We start from the raw sequence: 19535 nt of genomic DNA on the forward strand, positions 1-19535 counted from the left end.
GTGCAATTCATAAGCATGTCCTTCCCCACAAAAGTTAAAGATTTTAAACCCCACTGTATTCTTTGCATAGAAAGATAAGTGGAAAAAAGCATGAAATAAGTTGTTTTAATAAATGAGCTATAGTCCCATAAACAAAACTGTCTTGAGCTGATGAGGCAAAAATCTTTTGCCTTCTGACTAATAATGTGCATCATGGATGGTCATGTATTGGAGAATGTTCCATTAGCAAGGGCCCAAGTGACAAGCAGAAATAAAGAAGATTGCCTGATTACACCAGTTACTTCCAATCTCATGTAAATTAGAAATATATTTATTGTATGATGAGAGGTGTGAATAAAAGAACCCCACTATACATAGTTTCTGGTTCTATCCACCTATTTTTTTTCAAGAATCCAATCTCCTCTATAGTTTTCATTAGTCCATTTGCCCTAGGCCCTTCACATGATTCACATTCTGTACCAAATTCAGACCTTCAATCTCAAGGACCTTCCTTCTCCTATCTTCAGGCATGGACCCTTTTTTATACAGCCATCAGAGAGCAGCAATTTAAGCCAAATTCCGGGGTAAAGAAAGAACGGCTTGCTCTTTAAGCCTCGAAAGGCTTAAAGGGAGTGGTACATTCCATATGCAAGCACGGGCATATCAGCATATAGTGAGCTCAAGCCACAGTACTGCTTGTTTACAAGAAAATGCCAAGGCATACATTGCACTATCAACACCATACTTTTTTCCCTCAACTTCTCCTTATTTCTCAAAAACTGCAAGCACCTGCTAAAGCTGCCATTTCCACGGCACTGGCTAGAATCAAGCACACAACTTCTTAGTCTCCCACTCCAAGACAATCCTAACCACCAAACTAATTCCACTTTCGAGCTCAAGAGCTGCCTAGCAGACCCTTGCTTGGTCCTGATTCAGAAAAAAACCCACTTTTTTTAGGCAACAGAGATCCTTTCCTTTTAGGAAATTCTGGCCATCCGTCGTTAGCAAGCCTGTGGGTACCGTACGTACAGCTGGAGCTGGGCAGGGGCAGACAGAAGCCTTTCGCTGCCCGCTGTGAGGGCCCGGCCCGTGCTCAGCGCGGGCAGCGCCGCCGAGTCGAGCCCGCCCCGCCGCGGCCCGCCCGCCCCCGCGCATGCGCACCGCGCCTGCGTGCGCCGAGCGCAGTTCCGGGTCACGGCGGCCATGGAGGCCGGGCAGGGACCCGGCCCCGGCCCCGGCCCCGGCGGCGACGCGGCCCAGGTAACTGCGCTGGATCGGCGGCGCTGCCTCGGGGAAACCTGGCGCGGCTGGGGGCGGCGGGGCGGAGGGCGAGGCGGCGGGCTCGGGGCAGGGAAAGGGGATTCCTGTCAGCCGCTCGGCCGTCCCTGCCCTGAGCTCCACGCGGGGCCGGTGCCCTTGAGGCCTCTCGGGGGCCGGGCGGGGGTCCTGGCGGGAGGTGAGGAGGTGTTCGTGTCTGACCGTGAGCCACCGAGGTGCTCTGGTACCAGTGGCATCCTGGCCTGAATCAGGAATAGCGTGGCCTGCAGGACCATGGAAGTCACCGTGCCCCTGTACTCGGCACTGGTGAGGCCACACCTCAGGTATTGCGTTCAGATTTGGGCCACTCAGCTCAGGAGGGCACTGAAGTGCTGGAGCGTGTCCAGAGAACGGCAACTCGTGGTCGGTCTGGAGTACAAGTCTTACGAGCAGTGGCTGTGGGAGCTGGGGTTGTTTATCCTGGAGAAAAGGAGGCTCAGGGCAACCTTATCACTGTCTTATCTACAACTGGCTGAAGGAGGTTGTAACCAGGTAAGGATCGACCTCTTCTCCCAGGCAACCGGCGACAGGACAAGACAGCTGCACCAGGGGAGATTTAGATTAGACATTAGATGGAATTTCTTCACAGGAAGGGTCATTAGATATTGGAATGGACTGCTCAGGGAGGTTCTGGAGTCACCGTCCCTAGTGGTGATTAAGGAAAGACTGGACATGGCACTTAGTGTGGTGGTGTTCAGTCCTAGATGACCTCAGAAGTCATTTCCAACCCACCTGATTCTGTGATTCTCTGTTCCCCTGGTGGCCTTCCCACAGCTGTGCCCAGCAGCGTGCCCAGTGTCACGGCTCTCCGGGGGGACAGGGTCAGCACCCCCGCACAAACCTCGCTCACGCTGGGGAAACAGCTGGTCAGCTCTCGCTGAATTACATCCCTGTGAAGCAACAACACGCCCTGTGGTCTTTGAAACCCTAAGAAATACTTCAAAAAGGCACTTAATGATCTGTCGTGTGTCAGCTGTTTGGAAGGCTGGTTGGAGGGACCAAAGCAGGCTTTTCTAAAGTAAAGGACTGAGCTGAGTTGGGATCTGACTATGCATAAAGTGTTTCCTGCTCTCTCATGTAATTTTTAGAAGCACTGGATTTTTAAAAATTATATATTTCATGTGACATTGATGGACAAAAAGCACTGGTTTCTTAACTGGGTGTAAGTATAGGAACTACAAGGTGTGAAAGCTAGACATTAAGTTTTTTGATTGGACAAAACAGTCTGGGGGCATTTTTCATTCTTTTCTAATTTATTTGGCTAATGAAAGAGGGAAGTACCAAAGCCTTATGTTCCAACGGAGGAAGAAAGAAGACTGCTCAAGGAATGTGCTGAAGAGAGTTTTCGGTATAGAGGTGAGCTCACTTTGCTGGTAAAATTGGTTGCTTTCCTTCCACCCTTAGCTTTTGCTGTTGTCTGAGGCATTACAGAGGCACAATATAGCACAACAGAGCATTAAGGAGCTTCACACCTACTAGAACTGTGTCCCAGCAAATGCTGATCCATGTGGTATTTACTGAGAGTTTGCAGCAGTTTAGTACAAGGTGCAACATAATTTCCAAGTTGCATGCCTTATAACAAGATATCTTCATATTTTAAGTTTATGTGGTTATTAAAAGTCTGAAAATAGATTTAATTACTGAGTCTTGTTTATATTACTGGATTTTCTTTTTTGTGTTATTTCTGCATTTTTATTTTCAATTTTTATTGTTTAGCATGCAAGAATAAAATAGTTTAACTTATAACCATTAGTTTTCATCTCTATAGAGACTTGTAAAGAGAACAATATACAAGTAGTCACTCTGTTCAGCTTTTGGAAAAAATTGCTGTGTGTGCATGGTTTCTGTAACCCTAAGGTTCAAGGCATGCTTGATTTTTGTACACCTGGTCTCGAGGGTTGAAAAGGCCTTCTGATGTGATTGTTACCTGCTGTTTTATCACACACTAGTAGGTTACTGATGCTGATAGGTGGCTTGGCAAAAACCAGGACAGATGAAGAATTTAGCAGCTGATTTGCTAATTTTAGCACACTGGGGCTCTAATTTCTCGTGGAAGCCAATACTTTCAGGGACAGCTCCTAAGGCATTGTGATTTTGAATTAATGATTCAAAGTTCTGTTTTGTCTTTCTCCATTGGTTTGGCATTCTCCTCATTCACTTTTACATAAATACTTGGAAATCTTCAACATATTTGCTAAAATGTACATTTTCTGTATAATTTTATAAGTGAAGGAGGCAGGTCCATTAGTGGTACAATGATGGTTGTGGTTTATTGATAATCTCTCTTTTGGAACACAAAGAGGAGAGAGAGAGTTGTTTGTTCCTGAGCTGTTGTGCTGCTTGGCAATGTTGCTCGTTGCCCTGTGCATCTTTATATAGTCACTGAAGAAACAGCATGTAGGTATTGCTTGAAGGCCCTAAGTTAGTTTCTTGAGTCACTTTTCTTTAGGGAGCTACAACAGTAACAGATTTTTTTTCAGGGGTTGTGGACTGTGCTGTTACCTGGCTGGGAGAGCCTGAAGTCCATCGCTGTTTTCTAGGTCTCCTGTCTTTGTTTCCCTGTTGTGCATGCACATACCAGAGTGTTGTATTCACTGTATTACATACATACTGCTTGAACTCCCCTTTGCAAGAGGGTGCTTGTGTGACTGCCCTGAAATCCTCACTTTGGATTGTGTCAGCTTTTGTTTTTCACTGAGGTTACTATAAATTTGTGTGTTTTCAGTTTGTTTATTCAAATTTCAAGCTGTAGCAAATTTTACTCATTCTTACAAACTGTCTGTTTTGTCATAGTTTCTCTTGACAGCTTCTGCCACTAGTCATTTCACAATTCAGTTTAATATGTGCTTTACTGGAGTTACTAGTTTGTAATCACATTATCCTATAAATTCTTACACTCTTAAAAATTCTAACTAAAATCACGTTAACAAAATCAAATCATACCGATAAAACTTTTTCCCCATCAAATACTTTTGACTTGGATACATTATATTACCATCCTTATGTGCTGTTGATATATCAGCCTTCCATTATTTTCCCTAGATTTATTTTATTCCTGGAGTAGAAAAAGTACTCTTTGCCCATAGCATTTATGGTTTCTGATTTATTGAGTTTGTTTTGTTAGGTTTTTTTTTCCCCAACAGTTGAATAATTCATGTTGATTTTTAGGTATGAATCCAATTTTCATTTAGCTTTTTTTTTTTTTTTTTTTTTTTTTTTTTTTTTTTTTTTTTTTTTTGTTACCATTTCAGGTCACTTATATGCTCAGATACTAGTATAGCCTGGTTTTGATATCTGGAATGTTTCTGTTAGGTCTATAAATAATTTCAAACTTCTAAGGATTGGACTGAAATCTTCTGTAATAATTTTTGAGCGTATTTTTCTTTACACACCCTCTCTCTCCTTGTTTTGTTGGGGGGGAAGGGTTTGTTTGTTTTTGTGTTGTTGTTGTTGTTGGCTTTGTTTGCTTTTGTTTTTCTTTTACAATTTAGTTGCAAATCTGTGCTGTCATTTTATATCTCAGAAAATCTAGAACAGTAAATTTTTGAAAATCTAGGTCTGGAATCTGTAAAAGCATGAGATTTTTAACATCTAATAGGTTGGGAGGTTTTATTCTCTATTTTGAAGTTTTGCTGTAATCCTGCTTTGAACTAAAGAGGCAGTATTTCTTCTTAAAGTGACATCCAGTTGCTTTTACCTTGAGACAGATGCTGGTTGGACTCCTTACCTGGTTTAGATCTGTCAGAATTTTTGAGGGAATTAGATGTTCATTTGCAAACTATTCTTTAGTACTTTGCTCTCCAGAAATACAATTTGTCTTCAAATATGAACTTAATTAACAAATTGTGTGCATCAAAACACTTCAGCCATCTAGTGCTGTTGCAAAACTTTCTCTCCTAGAAGTCATTGAGCCTTTTTGTAACCTCTGCATTTTCAGAATTGCATGAAATTAAACTTCTCTATGGCATATCTAAATCTTTAAATAACTTTAGCCTTCTGTTATGTTTGTTACTTCATTGTCCCTATATCTTGTGCAGTGGTGGTCCTCCTCATGAATAGCTGCACAGTAATCTTCCCAATAAAATAATTATTATTGCTTGAAAGAAGCATTCATTCTGGGTTTTGCGACCTCCAAATGCTTCTTGCCACATAAAGTCTTTCAATATAATAAAAATTGACATGGACTGTTAGGCTGGTTGTGGTAGGCAGTGATGGTCTTCCAGAATGTTCTTTTCTCTGCATTTCTGACCCTAAGCCCAGGTTGTATAGTTTGATCTGTAAGCTACAGGAAAAGCTGCCCTGTTTCTTCATTTGCTGGTGAATCAAACATTACCTAATTTTAATCAATCTGATTTATAGCTCTGTAGGAGTCAAACTTTTTCCAAAATATGTTAAAACATCAAGAGTTTAGACTATCAACAGTTTTTAGAAGCACTGGCCTCTATATAACTTCCTCCTGCTGTGCAGAACTGTGTATGCCTCTCTAGCTTCAAGTTCTGCACCTTGCTGCTGTAGCAGTTGTAGTGAGACCTGGAGTCTTGTCTGGAGAGCTTTATTCCATCCAACAGTGGCTTTTGTATTTTAGGAAGCATGAAGTATAATGCAGGCAGGATGACTCATTAACTCATACAACATAATTTGTAGTAGGTCTTAAAAACTGGAATTGACAATGTTTGATAATTTATATACACTTTGTTAATTATATATATATATCCTTACACAAATGAGCTTTGGAAGGCATAGCAGCTCTCATTTTGTTGCATATTTGTGAAATGTGATTGAAAATATTGAAAATTGTATTTTAAGCAGCTTTTTTTCTTCTTCACAGCTTTCCCTTTGGCTGCAGTGAGCATGCTTGGTACTAGTTTCTTAATTAGAAAAGGTAAAGTATAAAAATACTTCAGTTTCATTCCAGTTTGCTCAGTTGAAATATCTTTCTGCTGTTAGGAAAGTTATTTTGATAATATAATGTCCAACATACTCGCAAATAAAAGATGCAGCTCAGACTCTGCAGCTACATGATTTGCAGTTCCTCACCATAAAGAAGGAGCTGAACTCAAAATCAAGTTCATATGTGTTTTATGTTGTGTGAGAAGTGCAGTATCTCACTGCTTATGAAACAATATGTTCTTAGTGTGTTAATAACCCTGTAGTTAAATATGATTAAAGAGGTAATTCCTAGATTTTTTAAATTATATGGAGAATTCAGATATTAGTGGGGTTTTTTTTAAATTTTCTTTAATGTGAAGTGTAAAGGAGTAACCTGCTTCTACAAACATAGCTACGGTTGAGTTTTTTCAAGTTTATTCTTGATATCTGATTACACATATCTTATGTAATATCATATATCTTAATATCTGATTTCATCCTCATTTTCAGGTGTTCTAAGAGATACCTCAAGATTCGGCTCTTTTATTAAAGTTGCATGTAAGTAAAAGCTACATATAAATTCAGCGTGTATTTGTGCTGTATGTTCTGGACTCTGCTGTGCAGATGTAATTCCCCTGGGGCTGGCTGGCTAATTCACTGTGGCTCAAGTTGGCAGGGACCCATAAGGACCAGAGTCCGAGCTCCCTGCTCCTGACAGAGCAACCTCAAACTACACCATGTGACTGGGAGTGTTTTCCAGACACTCCTCAAACCCTGCCAGGCTTGGTGCTGTGTCTGCTTCCCTGGGGAGCCTGCTCCAGTGCCTGACAACCCTCTCAGTGAAGAGCCTTTTCCTAATGCCCAGTGTGACCACTGCTTTTAAACTAAAAGGAGAGATTTAGATGAGATGTTAGAAAGAAATCCTTTACTGAGGGTGGTGAGGCACTGGACAGGTTGCCCAGAGTAGCTGTGGATGCTTCATTCCTGGAAGTGTTCAAGGGCAGGTTGGATGAGCCCTGAACAACCAGGTTTAGTGGGGGGCATCCCTGCTCATGCCACAGGGGAACTAGAGGATCTTTAAGGTCCCTTTGCAACCCAAGCCATTTTATGAGTCAGTGATTTATTCACTGTCTGAATTTGTACTGCACATTTTGCACAACTTTTCTTTATAAGGTTTGTATAAAATTGCTTGATAAATGTAACATCATCATTTAAGATAAAAACGTTGTAAATAGACACTGTGCAACCTTGCTTTAAATTACACTGCCAGAACACAGCCACCCCTCCCTTCCGAATTTGAAGGTCTTTGTTCATGGATCTCACGTGTCCCGTTCAGGCTAGTTTAATTACTTTTTTTTTCCTGGACATTATGTATATACAATTGTAGGAAAAAAGCAATTTCATGTGAATGATTTTTGGATAAAGTATAAGCAAAAATAAATTATCGACTTAATAAATTAGTCTTTTCAATGTAATACAGGACAGTAAAACAGGAAGTTGCCATCTTGCCAATCTGGCAGATACAGCCAGTTTACTTCAGTGGGAAGAGGGTAAACCCTATGATTGTGGTCAAGGAAGTGTTGTTTAAGCAGATAAATGAAAGTGAGACTAGGGCTCCAGTTGTTTATGCTAAATTCTGGTTACTTTCTTTGAACACCAAACAATGGCATAACACAAACATTTCTAATAAATAATACAACAGCTATTTCCCCAATCACTGCTACACATAAGGGCCACATTCTTCTTATTTAATACAAGTAATTTATTGAAATCAGGGGGGGAAATAAGGTGCAGCTGGGCTGGCCAGGATGTTCTGCCTGTAGGAATTACTGTACTTTTGTCAGTAGTTTTCTAGGTACTCCCAGCAATTTTCTGAAACATCTAGTTAGCCATGGCTGATGTACTACATTGGCAGCATTCCCTTCAACACAGCAGAGAGCTCTTGGTGCTCTCTGTCTTTGACAAAGAAGGGGAAGATTCCAATGCCTCTGTGTCCTTCATTTAGTCTGCAGTGGGACCTGGCCATATCTAATCAGCTTCTCAAAGATCTTGTCACAGTGAATGTAGAAGCAAAGAACAACACCTGATTTACTGTGCTAACTTGAAAAATGTGGATCATCTGGCTCTTAGTTCTGTAATAAAATAAATCAAATCATTTGGCCAATAATTACTTTGAGTGAAACATCTTCCAGAGAGATACTTCCCCTTTTCTTTACTAGAAGGCCTCATGAAAAATACTTTCTCTTTGTAATTAATGCAGAAGAGTAATTAGCTTTTCTGTTTTTATTTTGCTGAATGTTTAGTTTGAATTACTCTTAGACTTGCAATTTTTCACTTTGCACGTATTTATTGTATATGAGGTGTTCGGGTTTTTGTAACCCGCTAAACAGTGCAACCCTTACATTCCTTATTTGTAAACATCACTCATAGTTGTGGCTGTTCTTCTCTGTTCCCTTGGAAAAGGACTTTCAGCCTTCTTTTGAAAATAAGACATTAGAACAGGAATCAAAATTTCAGTATCAGCACAGCAGTCTGGGGTAAAATCCCCTTTATAATGGTTCCCAGGCAATGTAATCTACAGCTGAGAATTGCAGAGGATTAATGTTCCTGATAATTAACTCTTTCCTGACTTAAAGATAATCGAGACTGTTAGTCTTTAAATTTAGGAAATACTCATTGCACATGAAAGGAGGGACTGGTCTTTTTCTCCTACAAAGTTGACAAGAAAACTGTTCATTCCCATGGAATCCTTCATGCACCATTGACCCACTCATAAAACTTGAAGGAGCAGTTGATGGAAATCATAAGTTTTAAGCCCAGAAAGAGCTATCTTGGTAATTTATTCTTATGTTCTTTGCAGCAGGTGGAAGTAGCTCATGCACTAAATTGAAACCATTTGCTTAGTCATTACAAGGGTTCAGCTAATTCAGTTGTTTGCCCCCTGGCAGTCAAGTAACAGAATCCTTTACAAAAAATAAGCCTACTACTAAGTTGGTTTAGACCTCTCTTCATTACTGGTAAAGCCTTTTCAGGATGTGACTGTTCTGATGGATTAAATTAGCAGAATGTACTGCCTGTATTTATTCCTGATTGGTTTATCATCTATAATAGTTAATTGTGATTTCTGGATCTTGGGAAAAAACAATGTAATTTAATTTTTTTGCCACATTTCATTCACCAAGTACTAGCTGAAATCACCTGTTGCTCACACCATGTCTAAATCATTGCTTTATGTCTCTGTTCAGCTGTTGCATTTGGTTTTGTACCCTTTGTCTCCAGAAGAAGCAGAGATGATTACTGCATGTTTTTGGTTTAGATCTAAACTGGTTTTCTTTCTTTTATTCAAGATACTATATTATTTATTTGAAATTATTGTTTTAAAACAATGTTGGATATTATAGTGCAGCATATAAACCCATCTTTTTTTCTTTTTAAAAAGTTGCTGGAATGTGTGGATACCTGGCTGGAAAGATATCCTACTTGCCAATCTGTAGCGAGAAATTTAAGAAACTGAAGGATTCCCCAATAGGAGATGTTCTGCGACAAGCTCAGAGACATAGTTCACCTAAGTAAGAGTTTAAGTATCTTTTAAATTTAAAACATATTCTGAATAGGGTGTTTTAAACACTGACAGATCAATACTACTATTGCAGCTTTCCACCACCTTCAGAGCTGCACCTTCCCTCATTCCCCATTACCTCAAATCTACCACTTTCAGAAATCTGTATTTGTATCAGTTGGCAAGCTATAAAATACATATTTTGAGCTCTTTACATACAACTGATGACTTTGAATAGTGGAAAAATAAACAGTTTACTTAGCAAACTGTATTCCTTGTAAAATTGAGAGTGTTTCCCATGGAATTTGCTTAGAGAAGTGTGACAGCACAAGTTGTCTCCTTAGTTTAAAAGTAAACTAAATTAACTGAAATAAAATAGTGTTACATTCTGGAATTTTTTTCCCATAGTTTAGTTTGATTGAAGTAGGAAAAGGGTGGAAATGATTTCAGTGTTTATCAAAGGAAAGAGCTTAGTAAACAATATCAGTGCAGGAAGAAGCATGGTGGTCAAACTTACTGCTGTTTGTTTAAATCCTTTACATCTGTAACACCATTATGCTGTACATATGAGAAACTCATCAGGTTCTTAAAACTATTTCCTGTTTTCTTCCAGAATGTTTTCTACTTCAACTGGTTTTTAATTGCAAGCTGCTTTCAGAATATGTCACTTAAACCCTTGATTCAAAACTGGGAGGATAGTGTTTGGATAGTGAGTAGTAGTCCTCCTGTGTATGTGCTGAGATTTGTTAAATGTTTATAAAGGATTTGCTTAAATTCTTAAATATACTATAAATTCAGATTTATGACAGTTTTTATTTTGTCTGCAAGATTTACCTTTATTCTGAAATGTTTATGGTTTTATGACATCACACAATTTCAGGCATAACCACTTCATACACTGACTGCATAGAATCAGCTGAACTGGAGTTGGACTTGTCCCTTCACCCCCCTCCAGTTTCTAATATGAAATTGTCATGCTCATTAATTGTGTTTACAGGAGAACTTGGTTAAGTACCATCATCTGCCACACCAATACATTCCTTCTACCGTTAATGGCCCATTTGTATCTGTAAAGTTTTATTTCCTAAGTGATAAATTCCTTTTCCTTGGTTGAATAAATAATTTAAATTCATTTCAATCGCATTATTATCCATACAGGCTAACCCTTTTAACCCTTGCAACAGAAATCATTACACTTTCCTGAGCATTGTATGTCTACTAATTAATGTAGTTTGGTAATTTGATTTACCAAAATATAATATGAGTTAAAAACTTGTAGGGAGCTAAAAGATCAGGTAGTTTTTTAAAGCTGGGTTTGCATGTATTTTAAAGGCACAATTGAGGCAACAAAGTGGGTTTGTTCTGTATGTTTATTATGTGAATTAAATAAAGACTAATTGCAAATGTTTATCATAGGAAACTAAAAGTACAGCTGAGCAGAAATTAAAAGTAAAAAATTAATAAATACTCTAGAGATGTTCTAGTGGCATTCTAGTGGTGGCATTCCTGGTAGAGGGACATGCTGTGTAGTGGCTTGCAAGGCCATTCTAAGAATATAGTGAACACTTTAAAATATCTGGTACCAATTTCCAGAATATATTTTATATTATATTATCTTTCTCTCTCAAGAGAAAATTCATTAATATTTTTGCAGAATTCAGCAACTTGATTAATTTTCATAATTTAATTTTCTTAAGATAGCTGTTTGCTCTTCTTCTGTTCTTCAGGCCTGATCAATTACAGCACCTTCTAATGATGAAGGGTTTAAAATATCAAATTCTTCCTAAAAGGCTTTTAAAATTCACTGTAGTTTATACTACCACTAGTTACATGGGCACACCGTGTACTATTTGTGTCTGATATGGGGTGTTTTTGTCTGAAGATTCCTTGGGAAAAAGGATTGTAACTTCAGTTATTGTAAAGTTCAATATGTTTTGTCTCTTTTCTCTCCTGTTCTGGAGGTATGAGCTAAGATCCTGTGGGGAAAGAAAGAGAGAAATTTTTGCAGTGTAAAGAAAATAGCCAAAACATCCCAAAATTTTTTTAAGATGATGATTCAGTTGGAAACTAAACTATTTAAAATGAAAGAACATTTTCTTGAATTGCAAGTATTGTTATAGTTCCATTTTTAACTTCAGTATTTTTGTATTTAATATTTAGTTCTATTCTTTTCCAGTCGTTCCAGTCGTAAATCTGAATTTTCAGATGTACCTTCTCAGTCATTTACTGAGTCATCTTCTCCAAGTGCTGGATTCCCACCTTCTTCCAGCTATTTAGATGATTACAGCTCAACAGATAGAGCCCTCTCAAATTATGAGCCTGTTCCATTCAGTGCTTCTTTGAATGAATCTTCACCTACAGGAATTACTGACTACTCTGTTCAAGGTGAGCCTTAGTACTTAGAGACTTTCTTTTAGATACTGCTCTTATTAAACTATGTATTCTCACCCTATGCAAACACATGGCAAAATAAAGTGGTTTTGAGTGAAAGAGCTGTGGAAGAATTATAATTGTTTTCACACAGAAGGTAAATATAAATTTTATTTTGTGTTCTAACTGTAAACTAGATTCAGGGTTTTCTAGCTGAAAATTGCTTTAATTGCAAATAAATATCCTGAATTAACTTACAAAGTGAAATCTGTTGTGGAACTAAACTTGCAAGAAACTCAGCCTGACTGAAAGTTCTCTTTGACTGAAGGAAAGGGGAATATGGCATCCCTTCACTGTACTGAATGCACCACAGCCTTCCCACTGCCTGCTGGCCCTTCCAAGGTGATTGTTGCAGTTCCACCCTCTGTGGGGCTGTCACTGATAGTGCTGTAACTCCGTGACATTAAACTTCTAAAAATTTTTCTCAATGTGAAAAAATATTTTTGTCTCCTGGGAACTGAATAGATATTGTGTTCTATCCACTAGCAGTCTGGTTTTCTCACAGAGAACTAAAATGGTTTTCAAGTACAATACAGCTGTTTCCCTCCTTCCAGTGTGAACCGTCCTCAGCTATTGCAGGGAAAACACAGAATTCTGAATTCAGGTATCTCTGGTACACAAAGGAGGAAGATACTGTCAAATTCAGGGTTTAGGACTTTGAATTAGTTTGGATTTCTTCAACTTACTTATGAAAAATGTTTTATTTCACTAAAAAAGCCCTTTTGTGCAAGTTGGTTATAATTATATGAAAATATCAGATATAAATGTGTCAAGAAAATTGTTATTGCATTTCATCACAAATATCAATAGTTGGTAAAACCTTTATTATATAACAAAGATTCTGCAATATAAATACAGATTAAAGGATCACATGTTTATCAGGCATCATATGATGCATATTGTCCTAATTATTTGAAAGCAAAATTTAAAGCCTTCATGCAAACCCTTGAGCTTCACTTAGATTTCTCTTCTGAAATCATATATATCTTAAATGTACAATAATTGTAAATTTTAGATAAAGTGACCAGAGCTATTTTATCCATCAACTACCACATGGTTGTTAGAATTTCCTATGGTAAAATGAAGAAAAATAATTAACAGCCAGTGTTTCAAAGAAGTTTGGCAAAATTAAAAGGATAAAAGGAATGGATTGCTTGAAGACCATATACATTCGCTGTTGTATTTAGAATTGCAGCTGTCATGCTCCTATTAATTTGGGATTGAGCAATAATTAACTGGTATTCTAGAAGCTACATTTTGGTGTGTTATGTCATATTTAGTATTTTTCTGTTTGTTTTGTGTCCAGAACCTGCTCCAGTTCCAGAAGAAAGTCGTAAAAAAAAAGGCATCACATATGAGGAGTTGAGGAATAAACACAGACAGACATACGAGGTAATGCAACCACCAAAGGCAGAAACTCCAAGCAAGTTTTCACAGGAAAAACCAGCTAAGGAAGGTAATACACCAATTTACAGAAATACTTGTGAAATTCAGATATTTGCCATAATGTTAAAAATGGTTGCAACCACAAAGCTGAATTCTGCATACTTTTTAAGCAATGTATATTTAGTGTATCTGCAGGTATCTCATATGTGATAGATGCAGTCTGTAGTTTCCTGTTGCAGATTAATTATTTTTTTGAAAATTTTGGTCACCCCATAGAAAATTGTAATTCATTTTCTCTAGCCATATTGCTTGGTGCCAGACTGAAAAGCTCATAAGTTTTGCTTCATTGAGTATATTGAGCAACCTCTTTCAACAAAGAATTCTCTGAGCTCAGAGCTATACCAAAGAGCTATGGGAGAGGGGCTTGTGTTTTAGATAGCATTGTTGTCTCAAAATAGAGCACATGGCCAATGGTTTGAAGGGGAGGGTATTTATTTTTATGAATAGTTTCATGTGGAATTAGGGAATTTCTATAGAGGCATTGTTTGTAGAGGTTCATTTTCTACATTAAAACCCAGAGGAAGGAAACGGTGTTTGGCAGCAATATTGAGATTTGTTTTCACAGTGAAAAAGAAAACTCTACAGAGCAAAATAAGAATGCAATGTCCTGAAGAGCAAGATGCCATTCAGACAACTTTTTGACTCAATCAATTTTTTGAAAAGGAGACACAGAAGCAATTCATATTCAATTACTCGCTCTAGAACTTTTAAAATTTAATGTGGCATCTGTAAAAACAATTGTAGCTGGAGGAAAGTTTTACCATTTAATATACTGAGGCACTAGTCAGTCACCTCAAATTGTTTGGGTTTGTGTGCACTGCCCAGTCTTGTCAGCCATGTTGCAACAAGACTTCTAGGAACAGCTGTTGTCTCCTATTGGGCATAATGGGTGGTAGTAAGTATAGAAGAGTGTATTAAAACAAAACCTTCTGAAGCAGTAACACCAAGCTCTGGAATAGTGTTGCTAAAGAGTGTCAGTCGCTTTGATGCTTGTGAATTACTTTCTGCAGGTCATTTATCTTTGGACAGATCTGCAGTCTTGAAAGAAAAATTATAAACCATTTTTGTATAATGATTTTTAACTGTTTTTTCAAGGATAAAAGGCTTTCTCTTATCATGTGACTGTGCCAAATGAGACATGAAAAAGTTATTGAAGCTGTGGTTTCAGATTGCTTTTCAATTCCATTGGCTCACACTTTGTGGATTTACACAATGTTTCTTTCTCAAGATACTTCTCCACAAGTAGAAAGCCTAGAAATGTCACTTGTGAGCCATAGAAAGAAATGTTAAGCAGCATTCTGAAAACCTTGCCATATTCCATGGCAGATGTGGCTGTGAAGTGAGAATGTATATTTCTTACTTTATTTTTCGTTACTTGAGGTATGTAAAGACCTCTATAAAATGTTGATCAAATATTGCATTCTTTCTTTTATATTTCTGGGTTCTGTGTTTGAAGGCTGTACTTGAGCTTTGAGAAGAAAACTGAGCAGTGTGTGAGATTTGTAAATAGACTTTTTAAAGTATCTCTTCACATTTTTAGGGAAAAAGAGGAAGGAGGGCATACAAAAATTCAGGAGTGGTTTGCACGTGCAAGTACATTTAAATCGGCAGTTCGGGGATTGCACTGATATTGTGGACTAAGATCTGATTTAGCTTCTTGTGTCAAACTGGGCATGTTACTTGCTGTGTGCTTGTTGAGTCACTGCCCCTTGGTTCATTCTCTTATCTCTGAGTCCCTAGCAAATAGAACCTTCCTTGCAAGGGCAGAAGGGAAGCCAACCCATGTTTGAACCAGCTTTAAGCAATCCCTGACTTCCATGTGCCAGTGCCTTCTCCCTTCCCTGCAGCGGCACAAATACGTGTGTCTGCATAGTGATCGAGGCTGGCCCATTTTCCAGGGAATGAGTGCAGCCTGTTCAGCTGCCGTGGGTAATAGAAATGGAAATCAAATCCTGCTTTGGGAGAGCTTCTCATTGTGTCTCACAACAATATCAGTCACTCCAAAGAGATTTGTCAGGGCATTATGCTCAGTTTGCTGGTAGCTCACAGAGACAAGGACCAGGTGTTTTGCTCCATTCTACTTGTTCTGCTGCATAGTTAGTAACAGTCAGCTTAATTATTAACTTGCAAGTGGATTTATAAAGGGGTGCCTGACTACTGTCAGCATTCCTACTGGATCAAATGGAGCCATTCTTAACCTTTTCAGTGATGGCAGTCAATTACAGAGGACTTTGCAGCTCACTCTCACGAGAGCCCATTTTCACTTTCTGGTCGGTGTTCACTTACAGTGGCACTCTGAGCAAAGCCGTTAGACCACTGCCCTGGGTTTTTCCTCTCTGACTCAATCCTGTGCTAAAGGAAGCTGCCAAATAATAATGGCTGAGTAGTTTCCTAGTCGGGATTACTGATTTCTGTTTGTTTGTCTTTGAATGTGTTTTTAACTATCCCGAATACATCCAACCGTGCATGTAACCAGATTATGTGGCCTCATTATTTATTGTAACATTCCTTGCCTGTTTCCTCCAATTGTCTTTGTTTCATTCTCGTGTTACATTTGTTTTAAAGCAATTACAAATTCTGTAGAGTAGGAATTAGCACAGTAGGCCTCCTGATTGAATATTGATTCATTAAGGTAAAGTGATTAGCAAACTCTTCTCCCCATTTATTCAAAAGTAGCTTTAATTACGTGTCTGTGGTGCTGTGACTGACTCTCTCCCCACACACCACTTCAGATGACAGTGCACTTCATTATACTTTTTGGCACTGTATATTATAAACTTCAGCAGTTAAACTGTCACATGACTACTTTTGTTTTTTCTTTTTTCTTTAGTTAAAGTAAATAAATATGGAGATACCTGGGATGAGTAAGAGTCAAATGAAGAACTGAAGAAAATTACCTCCTGTCAGCTAACTTGAACTTCATCTAGATTAGTCATGAGTATCAGCACCTTTGATGTGCTCTGCCAGACACAACTATTAATAAATGAGGAAAAAATCCTGACTTCTCAGAAAATTTAAAAATTGTATTTATGCTGAATTTTTTTTAATTTTGCATAAATGAAAAACAAGGCTACTGTTATGTGTCATGACTGTAAACCATTTGTGCTGTTGTTTAAGAATGAGAAAGGTAACTGGTAATATGAACATATGGCATAAGGTAAAATACATGTAAATAAATGCAATCCTATGTATTGAGAAGGGAACAAATCAGAATCTTCTCAAATTTTCAAGACTTGCATTAAAAGTTACCTGTAGAACTCAACCTCTCACCTTGTTTTGTCTGCAAGTGATATGCTGGGAACTTGAAATTGTCCTCATACTTGGTTTGTAATGTGAGGAATACTGCTAAACTGTTGAGAGGAAAAGGGCTGAAGAGCTGAGCCAGACACTGAAATAACCATAACTTTTTCAAAAGTGTTTCATGGTGCCAACTCTATTTTTCAGCTGATACTCTGCTTGCCCACAACAGGTTTCTACAGACAGTCATTTCTGAAGAAAATAATTGAATGAAACTGCACGTATTGAAAATAACTACGTTTAAGTGCAGAAGGCTAAACATGACAAACTTTGGTAAAACCTTGAATGATATATTGACTGTTAATGTTAGGCTCTGTATATTTGACCTTATTTCTCAATTTTCCAAGTCATGACAAAACCACCATGTTTATGGAGAAGAGATCCCAGTCAATGGAATATTTTGTTATTATCAGTTTGTAAGAGAAGAGCTACATTGGCAAAACTGAAGAGTTTTTCCTGGTGTTTGCATCACCTGCTCTGTCTCTGAATATGTTGCCTTCACTTAATGATTTTCATCTTCTCACCTGTGCAGTTTCATCTCCCAGCATTGCATTTATTTGGGGGTTTGGGCTATAAGGGAGCAAAAACCATGATGAAGTTGATAGCATAAAAGCCTTCCTGAAATCTATGTTGGAGCTGAAAAACAACACGCCTACCAAGCTGAAAATTCTCAAAGACCTTATTGATTTAGTGGACTTGCAGCAAATGGCACAAATGAGGAGGAAGAAGTGGGAAGAGGAGGATGCTTAAAGAGCCAAATACTACTTAAAATAAACCAGGAAGATTGCTCTCAGAAAAGCTCATCTTCTAAAAAAAATTAATGCACTAATTGGATAATCTTTTAGTTGTATCAGAAATTTACCTTGTAGAGTGCTTCTCATGGCTGTTAGGAGTGCACTCTGAAAATACACAGTCTGCCAGAGTTGTATTGCTGTGGTTTTCAGTGTGCTATACCAAAGCTGATTAGCTTTATCATGAAAATATTCACACTTTCTTAGTTGTCAGTTATGCAATAGGAGGCAGACTATTGAGAAGATAATAATAGAGCAGATTCCTGTGATGGTGCCTTCCTGCAAAGTGTCTTGCCTCACATTCATATTTTTGGGTGGACAAGCACAGTGTTTTATATAAATTGTATCAGAATTTTTCTTCCTTTCTTAAAGGAGAAAATAAAAGGCATGTCAATTAATGTTGTTCTGTATTGATAGCATTTTTAAATTGAATATAAAGCTTTTATTCTATTGCATCTAGTTACTCTCAGAGGACATACTTTCTTTTGTACTTGAACACGTTTGGTTTGTTGTCAACCAATTTTAAATTCTTTTGATTTCACACCCTTAGTTACACATTAAATACAGGACAGTTCCCAGTCATAGCTGTTAATTTAGTAGGGTATTGGGAACTGATATTTCTTCAAAGTTAGGTCACATACATGGTCACATACATTTTGCTGTGACAATGTGTACATTGAGCCCCTGATTCACTAAACAGCCAAGGGAATTCAATTTCCTTCCCCTTTCCTGCATATCTTCCATTAGTACCCCCTTGTTTCATAGTGGGTCTTTACACTCATGGTTTCAGAGCAGCTACTCAGTCACCCATCAGTAGCTTGCTCATACTGCACTGCCATGACTTTTGGGAATTTTTAGCTGAAACCAAGTGTCTTGGAGCTGACAGCAGGGTTACTGTTGCTGGGAGCAATGTTACTAGATGTATGGAACAATGGTGTTAAAAAATACTTGAAGTTTTTCTATGGTCCATCATACCTGTATCTTTGTCAATAATTGGGAATTAACTCAATGTTTATTGTACAGTTAAGTAAATTTTCTTTTCTTCCTCAAATTGAAAATAACATTAAAAAAGTAACTTTTTATACCTTAAATCAAACACAAGGAAAAGAGTCTGAATGCTTCACAAAGAACATTCCTAAAAAAAAAAAAACCTCTAAAATAATTGTTTTCACAGTTTCTACAAGCTTAAAAATAAGCAGGCCAGTTTAAAGGAGCTGGTAGCTCCAAGTTTGTTGTTACTAACATACATGAACAGAGAGAAGAGGGTTTCAGAAATGTGCCTTAGCTCTTTTATAGCTGGTAAAGCTACCAAAAATCCTGGTCCTGAATGTTTCTGTGTTTCCCCAAATTAGTAGGCATGTTTAGAGCCCCAAGTAGGTACTAGTCTGACCTTTGCAGGGCTTTTTCCCTACTGACTTAGTTTGGAGCACAGCTACATGGAAAGGTGTAACTGAAAAGTGATTTGATTTGATTTGATTTGATTTGATTTGATTTGATTTGATTAATGAAAGCTGAGCAGATTTGTGGAAAACTGGGGAACTCATTCCAGACTGAACCCATAATTTTTTTGCCTCCTTGAGCTTCAAGAAGAAATCCTCACTTGTCCACTGTTTGCTGGAAGCTGAAAGACCTATTTGTTCTCCTCATGGGGACTCTTGTTTGTGGCCCTGGGTGAGGACCTTGCCAGCTGCAGGAGGCATGTCCAGCTCAGTTCCTTGGCCCCACAAACACACCAGACCTGCCAGAAGAAAGCTTTGCTTGCTGCCCAGTCTTCCTAACTCACAACCAGAATAAATTCCCTGTAATCTCTTACATGAAACAGGGGGTCTAAAAATATCATTTTACTT

General features: G+C 38.2%; 1 protein-coding gene across 2 annotated transcripts; it reads left to right on the plus strand.

Moving 5' to 3' along the window:
* The first annotated feature begins 1159 nt into the window (after positions 1-1159).
* OCIAD1 (OCIA domain containing 1) lies at positions 1160-16862 on the plus strand. 2 transcript variants are annotated; one of them, XM_059470593.1, is made up of 8 exons: positions 1160-1239; positions 2568-2652; positions 6125-6178; positions 6676-6723; positions 9605-9734; positions 11901-12109; positions 13461-13610; positions 16431-16862. In XM_059470593.1, exons 1-8 carry the CDS (start codon positions 1183-1185, stop codon positions 16466-16468), a joined length of 771 nt encoding a protein of 256 aa, XP_059326576.1. In that variant the 5' UTR covers positions 1160-1182; the 3' UTR covers positions 16469-16862. The 2 variants fall into 2 exon arrangements, with proteins under 2 accessions (XP_059326576.1, XP_059326575.1); XM_059470592.1 differs by lacking the exon at positions 1160-1239 and adding an exon at positions 1447-1788.
* Positions 16863-19535: the final 2673 nt, after the last annotated feature.

This window comes from Ammospiza nelsoni, chromosome 4, assembly GCF_027579445.1.
Source record: "Ammospiza nelsoni isolate bAmmNel1 chromosome 4, bAmmNel1.pri, whole genome shotgun sequence".
Taxonomy (NCBI): domain Eukaryota; kingdom Metazoa; phylum Chordata; class Aves; order Passeriformes; family Passerellidae; genus Ammospiza; species Ammospiza nelsoni.